This window comes from Equus caballus, chromosome 24, assembly GCF_041296265.1.
Source record: "Equus caballus isolate H_3958 breed thoroughbred chromosome 24, TB-T2T, whole genome shotgun sequence".
Lineage (NCBI taxonomy): Eukaryota > Metazoa > Chordata > Mammalia > Perissodactyla > Equidae > Equus > Equus caballus.
Window position 1 is genome coordinate 27,622,302 of NC_091707.1, and position 27,451 is coordinate 27,649,752.

Consider the following 27,451-nt stretch of genomic DNA (forward strand, 5'->3'; position numbering starts at 1 on the left):
TCTTGATGTACATGACTTAGCTGTTGCACCATCTAGATTGTAAACTCCTTAAAGACAAGGACTAGGGATTAAAATCCCTTTTGTCCTACGCAGATTTGCTACCGTGCCGGGCCCAAGGAGCCCCTTAAATCATTGCTGACTGAATCGACCTCCCAGGGCAAGCTCTGGAGAAGTTGCCCATCTGAGGGGTTGGTAGCAGAGGCAGTCAACATCCCCAACATGCCCTCCCGCTTTGGGTCTGGTCCCTAGAAACAACTCCAGTGGCCTTGAAGAATTAATACTGCTGTCAGAGGGGCTGCCTTTCAAAGGGCCCTGATAGCTCTTGTTATATGCAAAGTGGAAAAGGTAAGGGGACTGCTCTCTGCGTTTCCTGCCTTTCAATTGAGTGAGGACAGACAGATGATTTATTGGGCATTTCCTAGCCTCCCCCTCACCATAGGAAATCAGCCAGAAAAAAAGGCGCAAATTTTAAAAAGATGTGTGTGGGGGTGGGGGTAGGGGGGAGAATTCCTGTGTACCATTAAAGTGAAAAAAAAAAAGTCTCTAACAGCAGGAACTCTGATGTAAAGGCATTCTAACCATAAATTTCCACCACCCTTTGAGAGCTCAAAGCCTCATGTGCTGGCGCCGGGAGGGAATGGCGCAGGGAGAGTAAGGCTGTGAAGTGTGGTCCTCTCTCAGAGCCCATTTCCAGATGACCAAGCTTGGGCTTAGGGTGGTGGCAGTGTGTCCTTAGCCATCAGCCATCACCAGGGAAGACCAGGGGGTATAGGGGCCTCTGTAACCTTTCAAGTGTTGGTTTCAGTTGGAAACAGTTAAAAATCTCTGCCCCACCCCTTCCCCTGAGAGCGATTGAGCGAGGGAAAAGGGGCCCAGAGCTGGGGGCTCAGCAGATGCGAGGGCCTGACTGACACAAAGGCTCTGCTTTCCTTCCACTCCGCAGGGGGAGTCATGCCAGTCGCCCAGGGCCACCCACCCAAGTACCACACGCTGGTGCTTAGCTAGGTGACTGAAAATGACAGAAATGTATTCTCTCACGGTTTTGGAGGCTCGAAGTCCGAAATCAAGGTGTCAGCAGGGCCACGCTCCCCTGCAGGTTCTAGAGAAGGATCCCTCCTTGCCTCCTCCTCGCTTCTGGCGGCTGCTGGCAATCCCTGTTGCTCCTTGGCTTGTAGACACATCACTCCAGTGTCTGCCTCTATCTTCACATGGCTGCCTTCCCTGTGTGTCTGCCTCTTCTCCCTGTGTAGTCTGTCTCTGTGTCTCTTCTCTTCCTACAAGGCTGCTAGTCATGTTGGAATAAGGGCCTACCCTACTCTAGTATAACCACATCTTAACTTACATTTTAGTTACATCTGCAAAGACCCTGTGTCCAAATAAGTTCATATTCATAGGTTAGGACTTTAGTATGTCTTTTTGGGGACACAATTCAACCCACAACAGTAGTCAAATGTTTATCGTCTATGACTTGATTGGGAAGCCTTAGGTTATAACCAGCGACTCTGTGTGTGTGTGTGTGTGTGTGTGTGTGTGTATCTGTGATTTGTCTTTATATAGTGTCTCACAAATACCTGTGCATATATATGCATGTGTATATATATACAAATATCTATAATATAATAGGCATCTCCTTATATATACCTATAATGTAATAGGTATTTAGGCAATAGGTATTTGTAATATATATACAAATACCCATGAGTTGTATTCATATAGTGTCATATTTATTACATATATAAAAATATATAAAACACTATATATATGACATTATATAAATAGAAATGACAGATATTTGTGATTCTTGTATGTGATGTATGACAAAACATAAGTATTTATATGACATGAATGAAAGTACATATGACGCTCTATGAATACAAATCGTTGGAGCAATTCTGAGTAATGCCCTGATTGTATTAATCTAAAGAAGAATGTAGAGCTGCTCTTGATCCTTTTTTGGGGGTTTTCCCACTAAAAAGATGGTGGGAAAAGCCTGTGCCCAGGCTGGACTCTGAAGAAGACTCAAGCCATGGCAAGGATGGAGGTGCTGTATGTGGGCCTGGGGGCCCCCAGCGCCATAGGGCTGCAGCTCTGCCGGCTGTGCAGTGTTATTCCCTTGTTTTGGAGGAGAAAACCCAGACCCAGAGCCACGAAGCGTCTCGTCCAAGTCCACACAGACTCAAATCATTCTAGAAGTAGAAGTCATGCCTCCACACACCCAAAGGCACCCCCCACTCACGCCGCTTCCTTCTCTGTGTCCTCCTTGCCCCACTTTTCCGACTAATAGTCACTTGAGTTACTTCCACTGAGCATGCCCAGATGTTATAGGTGGTCACAAAAATAGCACTATTTTCCCCTCAACTGAGCTCAGAAATTGTTTTCATGGGGGTCTTACTACATGCCAAGTTTAAAGTACTTTGTGTTCAGTTGTTCTGGAGTTGCTGGTGAGGTAGGGGGAAAAGAACTTTCCTTTTTCCATTTTATAAAGGAGTTTTTTTCATTTTCTCAAATTCCAAACTTTATCTCATTTTCTGGCCACCGTGGCCAGCCTAGGATGTCTTCCATTAATGAGTTGGGGACTCGGGGTTTCTCAGGGCTGCCTCTCTCCTAAGCCTCTTCAAGGTGACCTTCAGAAGCCTTGAAATGGCTCTTACCCTCATTTCCCCCTGCCCCCCGGGTCCCACCTCGGTATCCACCCTGCTCGCTCCACTTTGCACGGCTGCCTGATTTCCCTTCCGAAAGCCCTAGAGCCTGACTCGCTCTCTGTCCTGCCTGCTGGATCATCCAGCAGGAGCGGGCTAGATTCAGAAAGGCCTTTTTTTTTTAAAGATTTTATTTTTTCCTTTTTCTCCCCAAAGCCCCCAAGTACATAGTTGTATATTCTTCATTGTGGGTCCTTCTAGTTGTGGCATGTGGGACGCTGCCTCAGCATGATTTGATGAGCAGTGTCCTGTCAGCGCCCAGGATTCGAACCAACGAAACACTGGGCTGCCTGCAGCGGAGCGCGCGAACTTAACCACTTGGCCACGGGGCCAGCCCCCAGAAAGGCCTTTTTAAATGCATTCTGGAGGCGTTCTGCTTGGACCCTCTGCTGGAGAACACTTTTGCCAGGGCCTCGCCCATCCAGGACTTCCAAGCGGATTGGCAGATCCTGCGCAGCCTCCTACACCTTCCTCTCCCACTCCCCACTTCCTCCCACCCCAGCATCCCCATCTGAGAACACCCGTGCCTGTACTCAACTGAACTCTGAGCTCTCTGCACAGTGGCCACTCCACAGCCTCTGAGGGACCAGAGGCAGAGCTCGGTGTGACACTACTTGGTTTCTGTTTGGCCACGTCTGGCTTGTGTTCAATGCATCCTAATTCGGAGAAAGCCTAAATGTGGGCCTCAAACTTTAGGGAGCATCAGAATCCCGCGGGGAGTTTGTTAAGAATGCAGATTTCCAGTCTCACTGCTGAAAATCTTATTGAGGTTCTGGCAGAGCCTGAGAATCTGCATTCTGGAAGCACCCTAGGGGATTCTGGTGCTGGTAGTCTGGGGCCACCCTTGGAGAAATATGCCTTAGTTCTTGGTCGGGCATGCTTACACAGGCCCTCTACTCTGCAAAGCATGCCTGGGGCACTTAGGGGAGGTGACTAGGAGGAAGCAAAGACCAGAAATATGAGGGTACAGACTGAGGCACAAATATAAACCAAGTAGGCCGGGCTTGAGCCTGAGGGGTTGGGTAGAGAAAGGGCAGTTACTGGCGTGACTGCTCGGGGACCAGCACTGCAGGGTTCCCCAGGGAATCATTGCTGGGACAGCGACTGGAGAGATGTTTAAATCTTCTGCTGCCAATGTGGGTGCTAGTAGAGCCTTCTCCTGGGTCTGGGGTGGGCCATCAAACCAGACGGGAGCCGCTCCTGAATGCGGTAATTCTGAGGAGGGAGCCCCTTCAGCTTCTCCTCAGAGGCAGCACAGCATGGTGAATAAAAATACTGGCTTTGGAATCACCTGCCTGTGTGACTGTCACTTGTCCAGTCTCTCTGGGTGACTTGACCAAGCTACGTGCTCTCTCTGGGCCTCCTTTTCCTCATCTGGAAAAAGAGGATAATAGTACCCGCCTCAGAGGGTTCTTAAGAGGATTAAACAAGGTAATACGTGCAAAGTCCTTGGCAGTCCTGGGAGTAGGGAGGGCTCGATGGATGTGAACTGCTGTCCTTGTCCAGGCTGCTCCCGTCTGCCTCACAGCACACTCCGAAGCTGTCTTTTGAAGAATTAGACCTCATGAATAATTTGGATAGCCCATGAATGTCCTTGTCACCCTGTTCCCAGAAAGCTTTTGGTTTTCCCTCTTTCCCCTTCAGAAAGCCCTCGACACCCTGCAAACGCCAGTTTGGAATAGGCAATGCTTACAACACAGCCCCTTCCTCTCCAGGTGACCCCTTGCGGAACACTCACAGCCCTCCCCGTGATGCTGAAGGCACCGCTCCACAGGTGGGGGCCAGAACTTTGCAACCCAAAACCCGGATTTTGAATTCCAAGCCTCTGCCTGACGAAGGCTGTGTGATCTACAAGGTGAGATAGGGAAGTCAAGGTCGGAATCAAAGGCTCCCGAGCAGATGGAGAAAGGAAATGACGTACACAGAGGCCCCGACAGCACCCAGTTCATCCCCCTGCACCTTCACCATGTCCACTGTGGGGACTTTTGTGCTGGTCTCAGCCTCTGAGTACTCTCCGCCTTGGTTTCCCCCCACAGGGTGGAGCCAGCACCCAGAGACGTGTCGCGGCACGTGGTAAACTAACTGCTTTTACACGCTGTGCAATATTAGGAGCAATATTAGTATTGGCTCTCTGTTCTAATGATCAGTTGCTATAGCTTTATAAATAAAAGATCCTGATTAGCAGAGCAAACAGTCGTTCTGGTCGTCCTCCGGCGCCCTCATCAACGGCACTCATCTAGAGGGATCCTGCCAGTGAAACCGGGGTTGTTTCGTAGTCGTCTGACGTATGGCATGGACATCCCCAGGTGAGAATTCTTAGGCCAGACAGGTAAAGAAGGACCAAGCGACACTTCTGTGAAACAGACACTCAGACACCTTTGGGCGTTTTCTAAATGGAGACCGTTGCCCACACATCCAAACACTGGCCAGGTATCGCAGCCGAGGAAGACCTCCTCCTGTGCTCTCCTGAAGGACCTGAGTCCTGCCAGGGTTCACGATGGAGCCCCAGAGGGCCAACCTCCCTCACCCTGGCCACTCCCTGGCCAGTGGGAAGGCAGAGGCTGGGAGAAGAGCCCCAGCATGCCTTGTTGACTCTGTCGTTTCAGAGAGGGCTCCCCACTTGACTTGGCGAAGGAGAAAAGTTCTTTACCCCAGCCCCAGGGCCTGCCAGCCCCAGGCTGAGGGAGCAGGTTTCTCCTCCCTTCTCTGACTCCCACACTGTGACTTGCAGAGTTCAATGAAAAGCCCATCTAGAAGGCAGGCTGGGTTTGCTCTCTCCCCAGAGCACGCTCCTCCCTCCCTTTCAGCTCAGCCGGGCAGGCCTCCCAGAGACACTCTCGAGCTGGCTTCTTTTCTTTCTTTCTTTTTTCCCCTAAGTCCAGAGCCCAGTTATTTACCCAAAGAAAACAGGGAAGTGACAAGGTAACAGAGTACACATGTTGTGAAAATATGCAGGCTGAGGCTGAAGAAAAGAAAACATTCTTCCATAAGTAGCTGCCTTGTTAATTCATTTTTTTCTCCAGATTAGAACCAGCCATTGCTTGTGCTCCTTCAAGCACCTTCTGTGGTTTCCTGACAGCTGCCTGCAAGGAGTGAGATTTGGCTTGAAAAATGGGCCATCGGTCATGCTTCGGGGGGAAGGCAGAAACCAAATTCCCAGATTGCTCAAATTCACTGCTCCTTTTCTAGAAGGGAACGAAAGAGGGAGAGGTGGTGGGGAGAGGATTGTATAAACTCTGAGGCGTCACCTGACTTTCCATAAGAAACGACAGCTCGGTAATGAACAGTCCTTGGGACGTGCTTTCTTACCTCCTCTGAAATTGGTTTCCAGTCCCTGGCAAGCCTGTGTGCTGTAGCCTTGAGGAACAACCACTGGCCAATTCTTGGCAATTAAAAATAATATTGGCCCTGATAGAGAATTCTTGGGTACCCGCCCCCCATACACACCCTTTTCATTATGTGCCAAAGATCACTTTCCCAAACCTGTTTAGGAACAGCTGGCTGCGTCCGAGGAGCAGGCTCCAGCCCTGCACACCCTGGGTGGACTGGGAGGGCCGAGGTTATTAATAGCATTTGCCCCCCGCCCCCCCCCCACACACCCCCGGTGTTTGGGGCAGAAAAGGGATGATCTCCATCTTTCGGGGAAGTTGGGCCATAATCAGTTTGGGGCCCGATTTTTCTTCACTGGAAACCTTGGGACTGACGGAGAACGGCCGAGAGAACCTGCAGGAAGGCTGGCTGAGGCCAGTATTCCTCTGGTACAAGCTTTGTGCTTCTCATTTCTCCCTTCCTCAATGTTCCCCGTCTGCTTTTCCGCCTGTGGGTGTTGGCCCACAGCTTGGCCAGGCTCCTTTCAGGAGAGGTCACACCGCAGAGGCCTGGACGGCCCCTGTTAGCATTGCTGTGGCACTTTCTGTTAACGGGAGGCCTCTGGAGCTAGGCAATCCATACTAGAGCTGGACAGGCCTGTGAGAAAGAGTGTGACGTGTTCCCCTTTCCCAGAGAGGAGACCAGTGCAGGCCTGAGGGGGGCTGGGATTGGAGGAGACTCTCCAGCCCCTACTTATGGCCACAAATTGCATCAGCTTCCGCCACCAGCACCCACCACCCACTGAACCTTAACCTCAGGATGGGTGGAAATCCTACTATCTCCCCGCATGGCTTGCCACCATCACAAGGCACCTTCCCAAGAGCCCGGGAGAGGGCTGGACTTCAGGCCTGGGATGATCTTGATTATCAGGTTGGGTTGAAGCTGAAGTGGAAAACCTTGAGATCCGGATGGATTATGGGTCTGAGGATAAGGTTTGGCCTCCAGGTGGACATCTCCCTTTGAGAGAGCTGGTGGGCAGAGGGCACTTCCAATCAGAGCCTGTGGCCTGGTTGGTCAAGGGAATCTCAGAACACCAGAGTTTGGGGTGGGGGCTGGGAAAGCCCAGCCATGCCCCTTAGTGAGCCACCAGGTTCATGTGAGCCACCAGGTTCCCACTGGGTGAACACAGCCTTTTCCCACACTGGGCCAGGCTCCAGCCTCTGGTGGTAGGTGAAAAACTCCATTTCCGATTATTGTTTTCAGATATTCTACATCCAATGCATGAAAACACAATAGGGCCAGGAAAACTCCACACCCCCTCAACACACACACACACAACACAAAGGTGGTCCCATCCCTGGTGATGAGAAGGTCAGAGGACCTTTTTCTCATTCTAGTCCTTGATGTGGGTCCAGGGGAAGCCGTGCCTTTGAACTCTGCGGCGCCCACAGCAGGTCCAGCTGCGAGGGTGCGGTTGGGGAGCCAGACAGGACACACTGCCTTATCACGGGCCAGTCGCAGGCCCTCCTGTGAAGACCAGGCTTCCTCTAGCCAAAGGTGACTTAGTGCCATTTGTTCAGTCACCTGAGGAGGCTGAGGAGGTCCCGTGGTCGGTTGGGATCTGACTCTCTCAGAGCCAGGACTCTCTGTTTGGGAGCCTCTGCACAGCCCCTTGAGAGCAGACCTCACTGTGTCCTAATCCCCGGTAAGGCTCTCCCTTGAACTAGCCCCTTCGCTTTCTCGCTTCTCCATTTTGGCCATCTTTAAAATGCCTCCAAGCAGCCCCTGCTGGGCTCTTGGGAAGGAGCCTTGTGGTGGTGGCCAGCCATGTGCACAGAAATGGCTGCTAAGTCTTTGCTGATGAAGGGCCAGTAGGGAACCAATTCTGTTGACATTCAGTTTTTAAACCACCTGGTTTTAAAAACCAGCCTTTGGGCTCCTATGATCGGTGCTGGGTTCTTGGTAAGGCTGGTCCTCAGATTCAGACCTCTGCTTTCCATTACCAGAATCTGAGATTTGGTGAGTTGGAGGGATGGGATTGGCCATGGAGTCCAACATCCCCGTTTCAATAGATGAACATCCTACGGCTTGAGTTCTTCCTGGATGGGGTGCACACTACTTTGTAAAGACATCTGAGCCATTGTTTGAAAGTTTTCCTCCTCGGGAAGTCCTTTTTTATATCGAGGTGGAATCTGCCACTCTGTGACTTTGATCCATTGACCCAGTTTTACAATAATTCTCAAGAACTGGGGAGCAGTATAGCCAAGTTCCAATATCAGGCAGAGCAGGCACATAGAGAAAGCTGACTCCCTTTCCTCCACCCCTACTTCTCTCTTCATCTCATGCCTGATCGTTAATATATTGATTATGTATTGGACAGACTGACTCTTGAGTTCACCCTAATGTACTTGCATGATGGAATTAACATCTTCATGTCAATGTCGTCTTTTAAGATCTTGCTGAAAAGATGGCATTTTTGCAGAATGCTAAGAGGAAGTAACTGCTTCCTTGCGTGTCTCACTCCATCAGGTTATCCCAATGCAGCTGGGGAGCGCATGTGGATCTCTTCTCTCTAGGGGTGATTCGCCACTTCCATCTTTTCCTAGTACCACGGTGGCCACAAGCCACTCTTGCTGAGGCAGATATATCTGTTTGTATCCCTTGGGTATGTTGGGGTGGAAAATATGAGGACTACTTTTCTAAAACAAGGTATGTTCACTCCTTCTTCTTGGTGACTGCCACTCACATTTCCCTGGTTTTTGTTACCCTTCTCTCCTGGCTTCTTCAGATTAAGCAGTTCAGACTCACCCTTCCCTACAATGGATGAGAGACTAACTTTACATGACTTCTTAGTAGAAAGCTAGCTGAGGGAGGGCAGACAGTCTGTCTGTTTTCTTCACTGCTCTGTCCTCAGAGTCTACAACTATTTGTGGAATGACTGACTGGCTCCCAAGATGCAACTTATAAAGAAAACCACATCTTCATCTGTTATACTCTGTCCTAAAAATTCAGAGAATAAACAAGAAGGTGAATCTGACTCATTGTCCACAGAACTGTCTCATTTACTGTCCTTGTTAGATATCAGGAAAACAACACCAAGGCCAAATTTCAAATAGCAAGTAAACAGCAAAGCCAGGTCAGCCCCTCAAGCCTGAGCACCCCTTGTCTCACATGTCCTGTTAGGCCAGCTTTACTCATGATGTAATCTTGATCCATTTGTAGAAAGCTCATGCTCGTGGAGCACTGAAGTATCTTTCCCACCGCTGCCAGATCAACCATGATTTTCCACAGCTCTGTTCACAGCCAGACATGGATCATAGCACACACCTACTGAGCTGGGAGGAACTCTAGTCTCTCTTCTCTCTAAATACTGATCAAACCTCACTTCTACAGCTACTATTTTCATTATATCATTTCTCAGCTCTAAAACCTACAAGACCCCTGTATGTTCTCCAATGTCAGGTTCCAACTTCTCTGCTTGGCTTTCAAGAGTCTTCATCATCTGGCCCCACCCTTCCTTTCCAACCTAATTTCTCGTTACTCTCCAGTGTACACTCCCTTCCACTGTCTTTGGTCGGGCCATGTAGTTTATTGTCTTTCGCATGTGTTTTGCTTGCTCCTTTTTTAATATGCTTGTTTTTATTAATATCCCAAATAGGCTCATACTTTCTTTTTTGAATTAAATAGACTTTATTTTTTAGAGCAGTTTCAGGTTCACAGCAAGATTGAGCAGCAAGTACAGAGATTTCCCATGTGCCCCCTGTCCCCACACGTGTACAATCTCCTGCAGTATCAATGTCCCCTACCACAGTGGAACATTTGTTATAATCGATGAACCTACATTGACACATCGTTATCACCCAAAGTCCATAGTTTACATTAGGGTTCACTCTTGGTGTTGTATATTTCATGGCTTTTGACAAATGTATAGTGACATGTATCCACCATTATACTATCATAGAGAGTAGTTTCACTGCCCTAAAAATCCTCTGTGATCTGCATACCCTCTTTTTATTATTCTGTTTTCTGCTCCAGTCATCATGGATGGTTCAGGATCTACCTTCTTCACAAAGCCTTTCCCAATCGCTATAGTCCACATAGCTCTCTCCTTTCCTGGGACTTCTGCTGTGCCCACAGGCAGGGCCACCTTGACTGTGCCCTTATTGCATCCTCCATATTAGCTCCATCTCTCTAACTTCAGTGTAAGCTCCTAGTACTTGGATTCCCCATTGTGCCTGGCCTGTGCTAGGAGTTTCATAGGCAAGGCTACCAAATTGCATAGCTCTAGGGGCCCCATTCACATATATTCCGTGTGAATGGCCTCCCTGGAGTTATGCAATGCCATAGCCTTGTTCACAAGTCCTTGGTGATTGATCAAAACCCAATCTATGACCCGAAAATAGAAACAATTACCCTTATCATAATTCAGTTCAATTTTTCCAGTGATTATTGAATAGCTACCATGTGCTAACCACCAACAATTCCAAAATGAATAAAAGGGTGATCCTACCCTCTCAGGAATTATAGTCTTGTGACATCAAATAAACAGATCACCATCATACAATGTTAATGGTGCCAAGATATGAACACAAATAAAGAATATAGCAATTGATATGCAGCTTGAAGAATCAACAGAATTTGCCCGGTAGCTGAACGGGTAGAGGGCTTCCAGCAGGAAGGGACAGCATTGGAAAAATGAAAGTACATGGCACATTTAGAGACTTGTAAGTTGTACAGTTTATTTCCTGATGGTAAAATCAGAAGCCTAGCAGTTAAATGATTGCCTGTGGTCCCCAAGTAAACCTACACCAGACCATTGGCACCACAGGTCTGAGTGCTCGCTCTCAGCTACTGCTTCTGGAATCAGAAATGAACGACTAGAGCCCGTCCTGCTTAGCCATCCTTTGCTCTTCTGAGGACTGGGTGGGATAAGCCCCAGTGTGTTTTTTTCATTTACACCATCCTGCATTGCTTTGTGCACAGTAGGGTGTACCACTCAAGCAGAGGAGTTGGATCTTCCAGAGCCCTCACTGGCCAGCCTCAGTTCTCTACAGGCTTTCTTTGGAAGCTTGCACGGTTTTGGCCTACCTCATAAATTTCTCCTTATTCCTTTTCCTCTTTTTCTCCTTCCTCTGCCTCTTCTTCCTCTTCTTCTCGTCTTCTGATATTTCAGATACTAGAAGTCTGGCTAGTCAGCTAAAAGCCAGAGTAAGCAAAAATAAGCAGTCTCCTCCCCTTACATACCTTCTTCTCCCCAACCTAATTGCTAGGTGGTCAGTCATTGGTCGCCATGTTGGATCTTGGACGTGACTGGGATTCCACAGTGCATGGCCCAGCCCTGGAGTATGGAAAGGGGGTTGGAACCTGGCTGGATGAAAGGGCTGAGGTGCAGTGTTGTGGTCCTAGGCACCTCTAATTTCCCCTTTCTCTGTTTCTGCTCTGTGCCATCAGCAGGAGTTGGTCTAAGGCTTCTAGGGCTGGTCTTTGTTTTACCTGGGAAAGTCCCTGCAGGGAGAGCTAAGATCTCCCTGGAGGAATGGGCTGGAGCACTGACCTCCGTCACCTGAATTGTTTGGGCAAAGAAGTCCCCATAGGGGTTAGGAGGGTGATCAATTGGCAACTTAGGGAGTAAAGACTTTTTCTCCTTCTCCTCCCTCTGCTCACTGTGCTCAGAAGGGCAGCAGGGTCAGCGGCAGCAAACTGAAGGGCCGGCCAGCCCGGCCTTGAAAGGGGCTCGTTTTGTGTTTCAGTAATGAGCGCTCTCTTTCTCCCCTTGGATGCACTCAGATTTCCCGAGTTACAGGAACCTGTCAACTGCTGTTTTCATTGTATGGGGCTCACAGGGAACTTGGATATAGGGCAAGCTTGTTTCAAAGAAAGCAAGGGAAAGAAAGTCCTGAATAGACGCAATGTGCTGTCATATGCAGATCACAGCCCCAGTTGCTATGGGACACCCCTGCCAGCCCAGAGGGCAAGATGCCGACCGTCCTGGATTGCCGTGGCCGCCACCTTGGAGATGGGAATGCCACTGCTGAAAGGGCACAGCCAGCAGCAGACACTGCCATGGGCTCTCAGTTTTGCCAGGGGGCCCAGCCTGACAGCAGCCTGAATCCTGGCAGCCTCTGCCCCCCACTGGCTGTTCAGTTGAGAGCCCCTCACCCAGGAGCTGAGGGAACAGGCCATGGAACCCTGGAAAAGTGAAGACAGGCAGGTAGAAAGGGTCTCTCTTTAAGGGGTACCAGGCCTCTGCTCACAGCAGGGCCACCAGGGGCCACGGCAGGGAACTGGTGTGTGATGGTAAAGGCAGGTTTTCACCTTGCTTGTTGTGCCCTCTGAGAACACTTGGCAATAACATTCCTTTCCCGATGGGTTCATTCTGAAGCTGACAGATGTTGTTTTCTTTCCCCTGTTTACCTAAAGTGGCCCAGGGTAACAGGACAAGCTGTGCCAACAACAGGGAAGAGCGAGCCTGCCCTGGTGGCCCCTGGGTCCCCATACCCAGTGCCTCTGCCCTGCATCCTTGTCCTACATCCATTCCCCCCACCTGTGAGGACGGGAGCAGCCAGAGGGCTGGCCTGCCCGGAAGCTGAGGCCAGGGCAGGGCCTGTGGGGGAGCCTGAGATTAGGAGAGGCCCAGAATTAAGACTCTCTCCAAGCGGTGCTTTGACTGTAGGCAAGAAGGTCTGGGCTTGCGCAAGGCTGCAGGAAGCTAGCCTTGCCACTTTGCAGAGGACAGGCCAGAGGCAGCCATGGCCAGAGGCATCAGGAGGCGGCTATGATAGGACCTGAAAACACCAAGGAGGGAACTGAGAGAAATGCATTTTCCAGCAGCTGTTGACTGCACACCCCACTCTATGGAAAGGGGCGACAGCATGGCCCTATCCTCGGCATCTCAGCCCGGGGACTGTGGCCAAGATGAGGCCAGCGCCATTGGCAACCTGTTGTGACCTTCTGACCCTCTTGTCGTCACCCCCATGCCCACTTTTACCACAGCTAAGCTCCTCCCTGTGGGGTTCCCAAGATAAAGACTGAAGTCCAGAACCCTGCCCTCAAAGAGGCTTCGACCTAGTAAGAGGGTAACTTTTGCATGTATGGAACTACAGTTCCAGACACCGTGGCCACCGCCCTAAGGGGACAGCCCTGGCAGCATTCAGAGGCCTTTGGCTGGGCGGCTGGAGAGTCATAAAGTAAATAAATAAAATCTCATGTGCTTCATGTTTGTGTTTGCCTTCCCATTTGCAAAGAGTCACATGTACGTCATTTCTTTTCAACTTCACACCAAACAAGGAAGGTGCTTTGTAAGCCTGAAAGCTCTCTGCAAATGTAAGACAAAACGACCTTTCCAGGAGGAGTCTCCAACGTTGGCAGAGGTGAAAGGGAGAGGCGGTCGAGGACCAGCAAGTTTCTCTGATGAGCACGGGGCAGGCGACCTCGTGACCTAAGGCTAGAGAACCAGGCTGAGGGCCATGCATGCTGCAGCACTGGCCTTCAGGGAAGCTGGGAACAGAGAGAGAGAGTTTGGATGGTTAGTGAGTTCGTTTTCTATGGCTGCTGTAACACATTATACAAACTTAGTGGCTTTAACAATACAAATTCATGATTTACAGTTCTAGAGGTCAGAAGTCTGCTGCAGGTCCACTGGGCTAACATCAGAGTGTTGTCAGAGCGGTGTGAGGGAAGAATCTGTTTCCTTGCCTTTTCCTGCTTCTAGAGGCTGCCCACATTCCTTGTCTTGCGGCCCTTGCTCCATTGGCAAAGCCAGCAGTGGAGGGTTGGGTCCTTCTCACATCTCATCACTCTGACCTCCTCTTCTGCCTCCTTCTTCCATGTTTAAGGACCTTTGTGATTATACTGAGCCTGCTCGGATAATCCAGGACAATATGCCTATTTTAAGGCCAGCCAATTAGCAACCTTAATTCCCCTCTGCCTTGGAAGGTAACATATTCACAGGTTCCAGGAATTGGAACACAGACATCTTTGAGGGGCCATTATTCTGCCTACTAGATTTGGTTAGTTGGTTGGTCAGTTATTGGTTGGTTGGCTGTTTGGTTGTTGGCTATTTTTTGAGAGACTGCCCCCCTCCCCCCGTCAGGTCCTCACTCAAGAGCCAGATAATCAAGTTTGTCAGAAGCAGGGAAAAATAAGAGTAAACAGTCTCTAAGAGGAAGAAGGGGCTGCTAGAGGCAAATGCAGGACTCAGACATTGATTTTATCTCATCGTGTATCAGAATAAATCTATAAAGGACAATTCTAAGAACTAGGCAACATGCCATTCTGGAGAGGTTTGTTAGCCCACATACCCCCTAGAACCCCGCTGCTGGCTAGTTCATGCTCCACACAAACACTTGGCCTTGAGTCCTCAGTTTCTGTCCCATGTCTTCTGGCTTAGCAGCAGGGATGTTTGTAATCCATTTTTAAATGTCTAGTCAAACTTTTGAGATATTATCTCTAATCCAAATACACTGGTGGGTTCCGCTCAGTGTCTAGTGGTCCCCTGGAGCCTCTCAAACTTACAGTGGGTTTAAGTCACTCTCCTACACATCAGCCCCAGCCTTGCCTCGTGGACCCTGCCCACCTGCCTCTCAGACTTCACGTCTCGCAAGCTGGACTGTGCCAGCAGCTGCCCGGCTTCCTACCTTGCTGGAAGCTGACGCTGCTCTTCAGGATGTCCATCAAAACTCTTGAAACGAAATGTGGCATTGGCCATTTGCTCTTGAGCTGTCCTTGCAGCTGGACAATGTCTCAGTTGGTCCTCTTGGAGAGCCCCTTCTTTAATGCTCTTCCCGGGACTCAACTCCCTGTTTCCCAGTTTCCTTGCCTGGAGCTCCTGATTCCAGTCAGCCACCCAGATAACTCCTGGGGTGCCCCCCCCCACCCCCGCCACTGCCCACCTGCAGACCATCACCTGGCTTCTAGAGCTGAGCTGTCCACTCACCTGTGACCCGCTTATCCTGACCTCCAAGTGAGTCCTGGCTTCCAGGACTGACCTTCCAGTTGGTAGCTTCAATCTTGATCCCCCTTCGGCCCTGCAGACCTTGACTTCTTGTCTCCAAACTGCCCGTGTTCCACTTAGAGCAGTGACAGCAGCAGCAGCGTAATAACGGCTCACATTTGAGCTCTTACTGCGTTCCAGGCATTGTGCATGTTTGACCTCATTTAATCCTCACAACAACGCTAGAAAGAACCCAGTGAAGAATGGGTACTAGCCCATTTTACAGGTGAGGAGACAGAAGCACAGAGAGATTAAGTAGCCTATTCAGGTGATATAGGTCATATGCGATGGAGTCAGGATTCAAACCCAGGCTGTGGGGCACCAGCATCCCTCACCTGGATTACTGGGGCAGCCACCCTCTTTCCACTTTACCCTGCTCACAGTCCACTCCCAGCAGCCAGGGTGATCTGTGTACATTTAATCATGTCGCCCTTCAGCTCAGAACTGTCCAGTGGCTCCCATCTTGCTCAGTAAAAGCCAGAGGCTCACAGTGACCTATAGGCCCACTTGATCTAGCCCTCTCTGCCCTCACTTCCTACTACCTCTCCTTCCCTCTCTTCTCCTCACCAGCTACACTGGACTCCTTGGCACCTCAAGGAAGCCAGCCACCTGCTGGCCTCAGTGTCCTGGTACTTGCTAGTCTTTATGCCTGATTGCTCTCCTCCACTCCCCATACTTTGTTGGCTCCTTCTCTTCTCAAGGAGGTCTTTGCTGACACTCTGCATAAAGAAAAAAACACCCTATCTTTGTTGGCACTCCTACCCAAAGACTCCCTTTCCCCCTGCCCAATTTATTTTTTTCCGTAAAATTGTCATTGAATAACACATGGGATATGTATTTGTTGCTTATTATCTGTCTCTCACACTGAGAACACAACTCCAGCATGTTCCACCAGGAATAAAGCTGCAGCACATATTTGTTGAATGAACGGATGAAGCCCCAGGACTCCTCTCAAGACCCCGATGTTCTAGGGAGGCTAAAGGCCACATCCAGATCCCAGGTCTCAGCCTATGCCTGTTCCTGGGCCACCAAGTGGAAGAGCTTCCACTCAGCTCACAGATGACGACTTTAGCTCCTCTCTGGTGCTCAGTTCCTGCTGTGTAGCCTGGCAGACAAGGACAAGCAGCACGTATTTCTGAGCTAAGATCAATTACCCATTCTCATTGACTGCCTTTTTTATTTTCTTTTTTTTGTACTCACTCACCTATTGAAGGGAATTCAAAGCTCTTCTCTCTACCCTCAACCCGACTCCAGCATGCCAGGGGTGACAAGCAGCTATGTCTTCACTCACGACACCACTGGCCACATGGGTCTAACTCTCAGTCCTCAAAACTCTGACCCACCCACAGGACATTGTTTAAAATAATAAAACTGAGAAGTCATTGTTGATCTCTCCCAAAAGCTAGCGCTTGTCCTCCCACCCAATAGTTCAGCAGCCTGTATAGATGGGACCAAGAGGATGGCCTGAGCGAGTCCAGGGCACTGAGGCCTCCATGCTGAATCCACCAGGCCTGCCCTAGAGAGACCGAGGGGCTGGTCAGTGGATCTTGGGCGGTGAGACAGGAGTGTGTTACTGAAATGGCCCTGGGTTTGAGATCCCCGCGGTAGCAGGTTCTGGGCATGTGTCCCTCATCACTATTCTCCAACGGAGAATAGTTTATTTTTTTCATGGCTGGTGGCAAGGCAGCACCTGTGATAACCTCATTAGTCAGATCCAAGAGGTCCTCAGAGAGCGGTGAAAGCCTGCTGTTTAGCCAGGGTTTTTGGTCTGGGGCTGCTGGGTGTGGGCGACTAGGGAAACAGGCCAAGGGGTCAAAGATGCAGGGGGGTGATTGAAGTCTTCTCGTCCAAACCCACTCTGAGGTTAGAGAACAAACCCACTCTGAGGTTAGAGAAGAGGAAATGTTGTCTTGACTGGATTTCTGATTGCCTTAATAAGTCTTTAACTAAAAGGATCTTAGCTTCCGAGAGGCTTCTCAAAAATGACTGCTTCTCTAATGGGAAGCCATGGGGACAGGCTCAGATGATAACAAGTGATCCCATTCACTAGGCATCGGTTTTGTGCCTGGCATTGTGTCAAGGCCTTTTGATGCATCTCTTCAGTGGGGGCTGCTCGGCCAGGGGTATTCAGTCAGAACTACTGAATCAGCAAACATATGATGAGGGTGTGTTTTCTTATCCTCAACTGGAAAATGAAGGAACTGAGTGTGTTTTCTTATCCTCAACTGGAAAATGAAGGAACTGAGTCTCTGAGGAGTTACAGAATTGCTCAAGTTCATACGGCTTCTAAACAGAATCCAAACTCAGGTCTGTCTGACTCTGAAGACTATATAACAAGCACCCCCCCCCATATCTCTGGAGGTCACCAGATTGCATTTTTCCCCAGATGGAAAACCTACAAAGGTTTGGGGTCCAGCTGATTTGGAGTGAAATGAGCTTAGTGGGTGCTTCTCTGGGTCTTGGGCTCCATTTGGTAAATTGAAATTGACCAGTGAATCCCAAAACTTTGCCTGGTAAATTCCAGAAGACAAATTCCATCCTTCTTCCCATAACCTACCCCGCCACCCCAACACACACCCCCTTGGTGAGCTTGGAGTCTCCCAAAGAGGAAGATTCAGCAACTGCCCAGGCACTCCACCCTGCTCATTCTAGAAACCTCACCAGCAGCCGCCCCTGCACCCAGGCTGCTTGCCCAGTAGGCAGCTAAGTTCATCCTTTGTGGATCTAGAGGCTTTGGGGAAGGATGTGTCAAGACCCTAATAGGAAGATTGAGGATGCATGAAGCTTGAAACCCTTGTTCTAAGGCAAGTCTCCTGGCATCCTTTCCATGGCACCTGGTGATGAGGAACAGGTCTTACTTTGTAGACAGAGACACTAAAGCCATGGGCATGACCAGCCCTAAAGGATGTAGGGAAACATTCTCAGGGCAGGATACATTCTCAGTCCTTGGTACTTGAGAGCTGCTACGGTAGGAGACATCCTTGTGTGCTAACAATTAGATCAGTTCAGAGGAGTACTGAACTCCGAACTCTGAACTCTGTTATTGGACCAGCGGTGGTGGAGGCCAGACCTGGTTTGTACCTTGACTTGGGTCAGGGGCACAATGTAAGGTCAACAAGGGGTCAGAGGGCCTGGGCTGGGTGCTCGCCCTCTTGACTCAGAATCCATGCTGGTTGCTGAGCTCACTACTGCCTCGGTACAGCAGATCCCAGCCCGCATTTATTTTAAAAGCAAAAGAAAATGTTTAATTTTCTTTTATTTATTTAAAAAGTCTGGATAAAGGAGGAATAAATAGGGTTATTCTGTTTGTAATTTACTGAGATTTCCTGGAAAGCAAGCTTGGGAGGCCAGAGCCTATGTCAGAACACGAGAGACCAATGCCCTCTTGCATAAACAGAAGGAGCTGAGAGACTGACAGAGAGTTATGGAGATGGAAGCAGAATTTCCAGTTTGGTTTCAAGTCTTTTCAGGTCTTGATCTTTAGCCTAAAAGCCAGAAAGCCAATCTGATCTCCATGATGACTATGACTCAAGAAGAGATACACGGGGTGAGGAGAGAGGGCGAATGCTAAGTTTGCATGTTCCATGTTCATGGGGCCCAGGGAACTGACCGCCCCTCCACGGAGACCTAGAGCAAAGCCACTGGTCCCTGCTCGTCGTTGGCCTTGCCCATGATTTTAATCATTTTGAAAATGAAGGCCCAGCCTCAAAAGATAACCAAGGAGTCATCTCTCCTTTCAGTCTCGATGCTTCCACAGTGAAATGCAAAATTATTATTCTTGGGATTTTACTCTTTGTTCCTCTGATTTTTACTTAACAAGAATAAGAAGTCTAGTCCCGGGCTGGTCATAGCCAGAGGTTCTAAATCCCAGGCCGTGAGCCAGCGTTCCTATCTTTTACCCTTCACTCCACACCTTCCTCACACCTCAGTGCTGATCCCCCTCTGTGGCTTCCATCGCCCAGGGGCCTGGTCTTAGCCCTTCTGCCCACCAGCGGCCCAACCTCAGGATTCTTTGCTTGTTCTAGGCCTTGTTTCCTCTCAGAAAGAAAGAGTGAGGCTGGTCGCAGGGTGCACTTCCAGTTCTCCTCTCTGAAAAGAACGTGTTGGTGGCCCCCTCCTAGTCTCCTGCTACTGAGCTCAGCCTCTTTGCTAATCCAGTGATGCATCAGTCTCTCTGCCCCGCTTTCTGGCTCTGTGCTTGGGACCGTCTGGTGTTGCCTTCCTCCCTTTCTTGTCTCACTTGGAGACAAGAATGTGTTCTTGCCGAGAGTGAATTCTCCCAATGTGTGTTTCTCTCAGTAAGGGAGCTGCTCCCCACTTCATCGGAAAAATTCTCCTCCTTGTTTTACCTTCAGTATAGCCATTTCTAGAAACTGGACTCATGTCTAGAGGGACAGTGTGGGGTCCTTGCTTTTTCTGAAATCTGTCCTCCAATCTTGGTCTGAATAGGCCTGGATACAGAGTATCCAAACATCATGAATGCTCGTTAACAATACTAACGGTTACCATTTACTGATTGTCATTTGTGGACACATGCTAAGCTCCTTGTTGATTGCATGGCTTAGTAGCTTGCTCCAGCTGAGCCCAGGTCAGCCTGACTGCCGAGCCCACTCTCTGAACCACTACGTTAAAAGCTTCCTCTCTGCCTTCTCTCATTTCATCCTCTGAGACCCTTCCCCTCAGCACCCACTCACCCAGGCATAGCCAGCCTCTTGGGACCCACTTCATCAGACATTGCTTGGCCCCAGAGCCCGTCACCGGCACACAAGCATCTCCACGCAAGATCCCCTACCTACGTAGCCTGGCTTTCATGCCCGCAGAGGGTCTCCCACTGCGTACGCCTTAAGTCTCATTGCCTGCTTTGCTAGCTGGAGCCTTGGGTGTAGGGACACCAAGATCTGCCATTTCCCTGAACACCTCCTCCATGTCCAGTGGAACAGGTGTGCAATCCATCTTAGAGCCATCACTCATTCCCAAGCCTGTTCTTGATTTAGAAAATCTGCACCCCAAAAGAACCAGCCCTTGCTGTGAGTGATGTGACTGGACACTGAACGCTGAGCGTGGCTCCCCAGCATCACTGGTGAGTGGCAGAGAAGGTCCTCAGAGCTCCACCCTCAGACCTCTTCTCCATCATTATTCACTCCCCACATGATCTCATGCTGTCTCATAGCTTTACATGACATCCATCTCCTGGGAACTCCCAAGCTGAATCTCTGGCCTGGGCTCCTCCCCTCAATTCCAGAATGGCATGGCTAACTGCTGACTCGACATCGCTACTGGGATATCTATGGGGCATATTCAGATGAACATATCCAGAATCAAACTCCTGATGTTCCTGCCAACATGCTCCTCCCTCAGTCTCCCCATGTCCGTAAAGGGTAATGCTTTCCTTCCAATTGTTCAGGCCAAAAGTCTTGGAGTCATCCTTGCCTCCTCCAGGAATTTCACACCCCACATTGAAGCCATCAGCAAATCCTATTGACGATTCCTTCAAAATAACTTCAGACTCCAACAACCTCTTACCACCTGGATTGCTGCTCCACTGGGCAAAGCTACCATCACCTCTCACCTAGATTATTGCAAAGCCTCCCCAGGACTCCCTGCAATCGGTTCTCAACACTGAAGGTAGGGTGAACCATTTAAAATGTAAACCAATTATGTCCCGCCTCTGCTCCCAGCTCTCCTGGGGCTTCCAACCTCACTCAGAGTCCTTACAATGCCCCGTGTCCTTACAGTGACAGTACAGTGTCCTTACAATGCCCTACAAGGCCCCGACTGATATGGCCCCACCCCTCACCTCTTCTCAACTCCCGCTTTCTCTGCTCTGAGCACTGACTTCTACACTGTTCCTCCAACAGGATGGGCATGGTCCCACCTCAAGACCCTTGTCCTTGCTGATCCCTCTGCCCGGAATGCTCTATCCCCTAAGTCCTCATCAGAAAAGCCTTCCCTCACCTTCCTGTAGAAAAGAGCAACCTTGTCACCCCCCAAGCACTCTCTGTCCCCCTTACTTGCTTTATTTTTCTCTATAGCATTTATTGTCACCAGATATATTTGTGTTTATATGTTAATCATCTCGCTGTTAACATACACACACACACATAAAAGACTTTGTCTATTTTCTCCAAACCTATATCTCCCACACTTTGAAAAATGCCTTCCATGTAGTGGGTGCTCCATAAGTATCTATTGAATGAATGAATGAAATTAGACGTGTTCTCAGGAGTAGGTTCAAATCAGAGGGAATGTTGGGCATGCCTCCTGCTTTGGAGGACTTCATGCTGGCCCAGTGCTTGGGTCATTCCATCAGGCAATCTCCTGAAAAACCTCCTGCCCCTCCTGTGCTGGGGTGTGTGTCATCGGTACGTCCTCGAACATGTTACTGCCCAAGCAGCAGAAGGTGGTGACGGCTGTTGGAACTCGTTGCCAATGGAAGTGAAAGCAAAAATGAATAAAGTAATTTCTCCCCATGGGTAGTGTGACATGCCTTCACAGAGGTTTCAGAATCTAGCAGCCCACCTCATGCATTACCTGCTACACAATTAGTTAAAAACAAACACACAAAGCTTCACATCAGAGCCCCAGGTCCTAGATGTCTTTTGATGACCTCTCTCCTTGAAGGATACATCAGAAGAAGTAGGTCACAGGGTCATGAGGACCAAAATCCAGCAGGGAGTTCAGGGACGGTGGTCTGGATTTGGACATCGTGCCCCAAACCACATGCCTTCCAACACTTGGCAGATGGAGGGGGTGACAAGAGAAAGGAGGAGAGGAGAGTGCACTTGAGGGGTATCTAATAGATCTGTGTTTTGCCCTACCCACAACCTAGCTCTTGGAAACTGCTGGGGTATCCAGTGATCTGGGTCATAAGCTTGTCTTCCCTCCAGAGAGATTAGCCTCGATTTCCCTTTGCACACATGGCCTCACTCACCTTGAAAATTCAAAGGTCTGGAGACAAGTCACTTTGGAGCTTCCCATGCAAGGAACCAGCCCCCAGTCTTCTGTTTTAAGACATTTGTCCAGCTGCTTCCAGACCGCCAAGCTCCCCCTTTCCCTGCCCCCAGCTACCACCCACAGAGATATAGGCCCCCTCCAGAGTGAACCAGTGGAGGGACCTCTTAACTTGGCACTTGAACTTCTCAGACAATACACCAAAACAGCTCAGAGATTTCTTTTATTCCTGGAGCACAAGGACTTAAGCAGGTCTGTTAGATGAAAGGCATAGCACCGGCCTGGGCTTCTCTTTGACCGGGTCCTTGGAGCCAGGCTGGGGCTTTGTGTGGAGGGTAGCATTGCCAGATTTTGCAAATAAAAATAGAGAACATCCATTTAAATTTGAATTTCAGATAAACAATGAATACATTTTTAGTATAACTATGTTCCACAAAATATTTGGGACACACTTACAATGAAAAATTATTCTTTTTTTTTTTTAAAGATTGGCACCTGGGCTAACAACTGTTGCCAATCTTTTTTTTTTTTTTCTGCTTTTATCTCCCCAAACCCCCCCTGTACACAGTTGTATATCTTAGTTGCACGTCCTTCTAGTTGTGGGATGTGGGACGCCGCCTCAAGGTGGCCTGACGAGTGGTGCCATGTCCGCGCCCAGGATCCAAACCCTGGGTCGCTGCAGCGGAGAGTGCAAACTTAACCACTCGGCCAATGGAGCTGGCCCAAAAAATTATTCTTTATTCGTCTAAAATCCCAGTTGCTTTGAATATTCTGTATTTCATCCAGCAGCCCTATTTGTATGGTTCCTAAATACACCAGCAACTCCCAAATCTACCTGGATAGAGCTGGACCTGCCATGTGGGGCACAACTTCTGACCCCAATTCCTGTTCCCACAGGCATCCCTTCCAAGGGGGCTGGCTGGCCCGGCCATCAGAGCACCCAAGAAAGAAAATGCAAGGGAGAAAATGTGCATGGCCACCTCTCCTGGCATCATGCCCTCCACAGTCAAGGGCAGAGGGATCCGTGAAGGGCCTTGTCGAGACAATCTGCCCAGGAGGAGGTGGGGGAGGCCCAAGAAGGGGGTGGGAACAGGGAGCGGAGGCAGGAGAGAGGGGAAGGACCCAGCGGGGCCAGTGTGGAGCTCTGAAGGGGCCTTTGAAAGGTGCCATCCTGGGAGGCCCTGATTCCCTGCAGAGCAGCCGCTTGCCCTCCCCTCCCTGAGGCCTCTGCTGGCTCCCACTGTCCCAGGACAACGCAGGGCCTTGGTTCTGGGATCCTCTCATTTCCCTTTTTGATTTATCCCCTCTCCTTCCTCAGTCTCCTCTGTGTTCTGGAAGGCGGTTCTGGACATGATGCAAGCCACGTCAGGGAGGCCCTGCCGCTCTGCCCCACCTCCTCCCTGCTGCTCACAGACTGGCTGTGATCAGGCTGAAGCATAGTGCTTAGCACACGTTGGTTTCCCAGGCTTCAAACCCCATCCCTTCCTTGTACCAGCTGTGTGAACTTGGAACACTTGGTGCTCTGCCCCTCAGTCTCCATCTGCAAATGGGGACTCTCGTCAGGATGAAATGAGTTAACACATGGGAAGCACTTACAACAGTGGCCAACATAGGGATGACACTGTTATATACGTGGGTTACTTCCGCTGCTGCTCTTCCACTGAAAGACTCCCTCAGTCACCCCGCTCTCGCTGTCTTGAGTCCTCTGCCATCCCTGACACACACCTCCCACTGTCTTCCCTCGTGGCATCCATGATGCTGCACTCTTCCACATTTCTGCTCCCCTCTTTGATGCCTCAGCTTCCTTCTCATGGTTATTTGCCCCTCTCGGCCTCTTCTAACCAGCCCATTTCCCCCAATGTTCTTTCTAGTTATGTCTCTGTGTTCATCTCTTTATCTTTTTCCCTTGGAGATCTCAAGTAACAGACGGGGATGCCAAGCGGGTCTAGCCTTGGATATGCACAGACTATTTCTACGAGAGATACAAGCAGCGGGGTTTCAGTGGTCGCCTCTGGAGAAGGACAACTGGGGCTCAGGCAGGTGAGGGAGCTTCTGCTTTTCACTTTCTACCCCTCTTTGGATATTGAATCTTTTCCGTGAGCATCAGTTACTTTTATCATAGTAATGGCAATGATGATGTGGGTTCTTGAAGGAGGAGGGATGGCTCACGTCTGACTGGGCTCTCAGGCCTTCTCTATGGAGTAGTCTGCCTTTAAGATGGGGTGGAGACGATGCTCAGAGTGTATCAGACAGTCTGAGCAAAGGCACGAAGTTGAGACCCAGAGACCACGTGGTGGGGAACGGGTACTTTGGCAAGCTGAGGAGATCTTTCAGGTTCCCTCAAAATTACTCAGGGGCCCACTCGGCCTTCCTTTAAGGCAGGCCCTGGACGCCCACACACAGGATCCCAAGCCTCATGGGTCATCAAGGCCAAAGGGACACATTTGGGAGAGCGTCGTGCTCTCTGCTGGCCTGGACTCTGTTGCGCTGCCTCCTGGGACTGGCTGCGGGGAGGGGGATGGTTTGTCAAGGCCTTGGGTCCATTGGGTTTGCCCATCAGGTTTGCCTAGGGCAACTGCAGGCCTTCCAGGAGAGGATAAACTCTTCAGAGACCAGATGACCCTTAATAGTCATGTAAGTTGGAAGACAGGCTGTAAATGGGTTAGGAAATGTAGACCCACCCCCTAACATTTGGGGGTCCAAGTAAGAGTAGAAGGGAGACTGGCTTCCATATGTCTAAATATTTGAAAGTTACAAATCAAGCTAACAAACTATTAAATATTCTCTGACTTTGACAAATACACCTTCACGACACCCTGAAGGCCAAGTTTGAATTTAGAATTTGTGGACCCCTTGGAGTTCCACACTGGAACGTGTGGAGAGCCAGCCCTGGGCTAGCTTCATATGTGGCTCCAGCTGGCACTAGGAGGGGCCTTGAGCACACATGTCCAAGCTCCACATCCACCCCCAGCAAAATCCACCCCATGGCCTGGCATTGGTATGCACACCATGGCAGGGTCCACTCTTGTTGGCAGGACAGACTTAAGCTAGAGGCCCACACTGGCCTTGGGATTAAGCTCAGGGAATTGGACAGGGAGCTCCAGGATCCGAGTACCTGAAACAAGGTCCAGCAGTGGGGCGTGTGTGGGCTCTTGTTGGACATGGCCCTTGAACCCGTGGACGCCTGGCCCATGGCTGCTGGGCTGTGGCTGGAGGACAGCCAGCTCAGACCCCTAATGTGGGCCACAGCAAGGGCCATTCCAATCACGGGACCAGCACCAGTGCCTGGTAGGAGTAAGGGTGGCCAATGACAACTAGAAGGAGGAGTTTTGGAGTTTCCTAGAAGAGTCCTCAGGATGCCCAGGTGCCTCTCTGTCCCGGGCTGGGAGTCTGCCCGACATCTCGTGCTTCAGGGTCATTCAGGTGTCACCATCGCAAGCTCCCGACACAGTAGGGAGCTTGTTCTCCTCCTCTCACGCTCCTTGACTCTAATCCCCACCAGCCTGTGCCACTTGGCTGGCCTCCTTGGCAGAAAGGTGACACAAGGACGTGTCTCTGGAGAGTCAGATCCCTCAGCCAGAACCCAAAGCCTCCTGGGGGCCGTACGAGCCCATGACTAAGGGTCCTGACCTCCAGTTACTGACCTCGCACCCTCTCACCTCTCACTGCTCAGGTGTTAGTGGGAGTCACTCAAAGCAAGTTCATCCATCTTCAAAGAAGCAGGAGCTATCACACGGCTTAGAGCAGGCCTCTTTTCTTCTCTCCGACACTCACGCTCCTCCCCCACTGCCTGGACCAGCCTTCTCTATGGAACCTTACCTTCCAGTGTTTCCCAGCGTCTGCCTCAACTCCAGCCAGCTCACCTCCACCCCTCGGCTCCTCCCTGCTCCAACAACTCCTCATCTACCCTTGGCTCAATTCCCTCCTCATTTCTATCCAGACGCCTTTTACCCTTCATGGTACACTGTAAGTTTCACCTCCATGGAAGGGAGCCAATACTTCCATTAAGTCTCCTCCTGGTTTATTGCCTGTGTTGTTTACCACCTGGACCCCTCATGTGGCCCAGGAATTACATTCATGGTAGTACTTTTTACCATATGGCATTATTCTTCTTTCATTTCATTGTTACATAAAATTCATAGGAATAGAAGAGATCTTAAATACCACCTAATCCAACCCTCGTTTTTTGAAGATGAGGAAACCGAGAGAGAGAAAGGTTTCATCACTTACCCAGGCTGAACCTGCTGGAATTACATTCAACCCTCCTGACCCAACCCAGGACTTCCCCACAGCGCCTGCTGCCTCTCTCCGTGGAAGTCTGTGTCACCCGCAGAATGGGAGGCCATGAGGGCAAGCCCCTGATAGACGCATCAGTTGGGCAAATGGTGCCTCCCACCTACTAACAGGAGAGAACCCAGAGCTGCAGCCCACCTCTGTACACCCTGTTTTTCAAGTTCTTTGCTCTCCATTTTAATAACCACCCAGGAAAAAAGTGATTAGCAAAGGTCACCCAGATTTTCTCAGACCAGCTCTGATTCCCCAATGTATCCCCTTTAATTCAAGGAGAATAAGCCCAATTCCTGCTCCACTGTGGCAGGGCACCAGCTCCTCCTGCTGCTTGTCCCCATGGTCCCTTGTATTTTCATTCTGGAAGCACAGAGAGCATCTTAGCAGTGTCCCCTCTGACTTTCCCAGGGGCCAACAAGAAGCCCCAGGTAGGAGCCTGGTGGGCCACAGAGGGCAGGAGGCTGAGTAGGCAGCCAAGGAGTAACCCAGCGGAGAGTGTAGGTTGGAGCCCAGCTTTAACAGAGGGAGGGAACAAGCAAAAAACAGACAGGGGGCCGAGGGGCTGGGAGTGACTAGGGACAGGGTGACCTGCCCAAAATAAGGCCCGTAAACTCCCCCATTCAAAAATCAGCCAGAATAAGGCAGAACAAACACTTTTTTCCCCTCCCTCCTTCTCTGGTTGCCCTGCTCACTGCAAGGAAGAAAAAGAGAATAATGAGCCACGTTGGAGAGTGTCACCCGAGCAGCTCCGGAAGGACGTGGGCAGACGCCTGGCTGGGCGGCTGACTTTCTCTGTTTCTGGTAGAGATTTTATAAATATTTGGGGAGTTTGATCTGAGGCTGGTGGTGGGGAGGCGAGGGGAGCAACAGAGAGGGGATAGCTCAGCCCACGGGGGCTCTCGGACCTCCCCCAAGTCCTGCTTTTCATTAGCGTCGCCAAGGCAACTGCTCATCTGCTGCAGATCCCATCACGCCTTGCAAAGCGTCCACAGCACGTTATGCGTTTCCTTTCATAGTGAATCAGCTGCAGTCGGCCTTCCTCCAAACCCTCTCCCCTCAGCCCATCACCTCCTAGCCCGGGGAAGAGAAGACGAATAAGGGGGAAAACAACTATGATCCCAGCCCTCTGCGGCTGGTGTGGAGAGACAGCCACGGTCATCCTGCTCCAAGGGCAGCGATTTGCCCCAGGACTGTTGGAGGCTGGGTGGTGCCA

General features: G+C 50.2%; 1 protein-coding gene across 3 annotated transcripts in view; it reads left to right on the forward strand.

The window, feature by feature from the left end:
- RAD51B (RAD51 paralog B) overlaps positions 1-27,451 on the forward strand; it is a 672,310-nt gene that overhangs the window by 638,020 nt on the left and 6,839 nt on the right. For 2 of the 3 annotated variants that reach the window (XR_011432061.1, XM_070249661.1), the window contains one exon: positions 4,415-4,890. The exons of the other annotated variant lie outside the window; for it this stretch is intronic. Coding sequence is in view for 1 of the 2 variants with exons in the window: in XM_070249661.1 (XP_070105762.1) it covers positions 4,415-4,563 (149 nt within the window). In the remaining variant the exon portion in view is untranslated. Of the gene's footprint in view, positions 1-4,414; positions 4,891-27,451 lie in introns of those variants that run through there. 3 annotated transcript variants of the gene reach the window in all.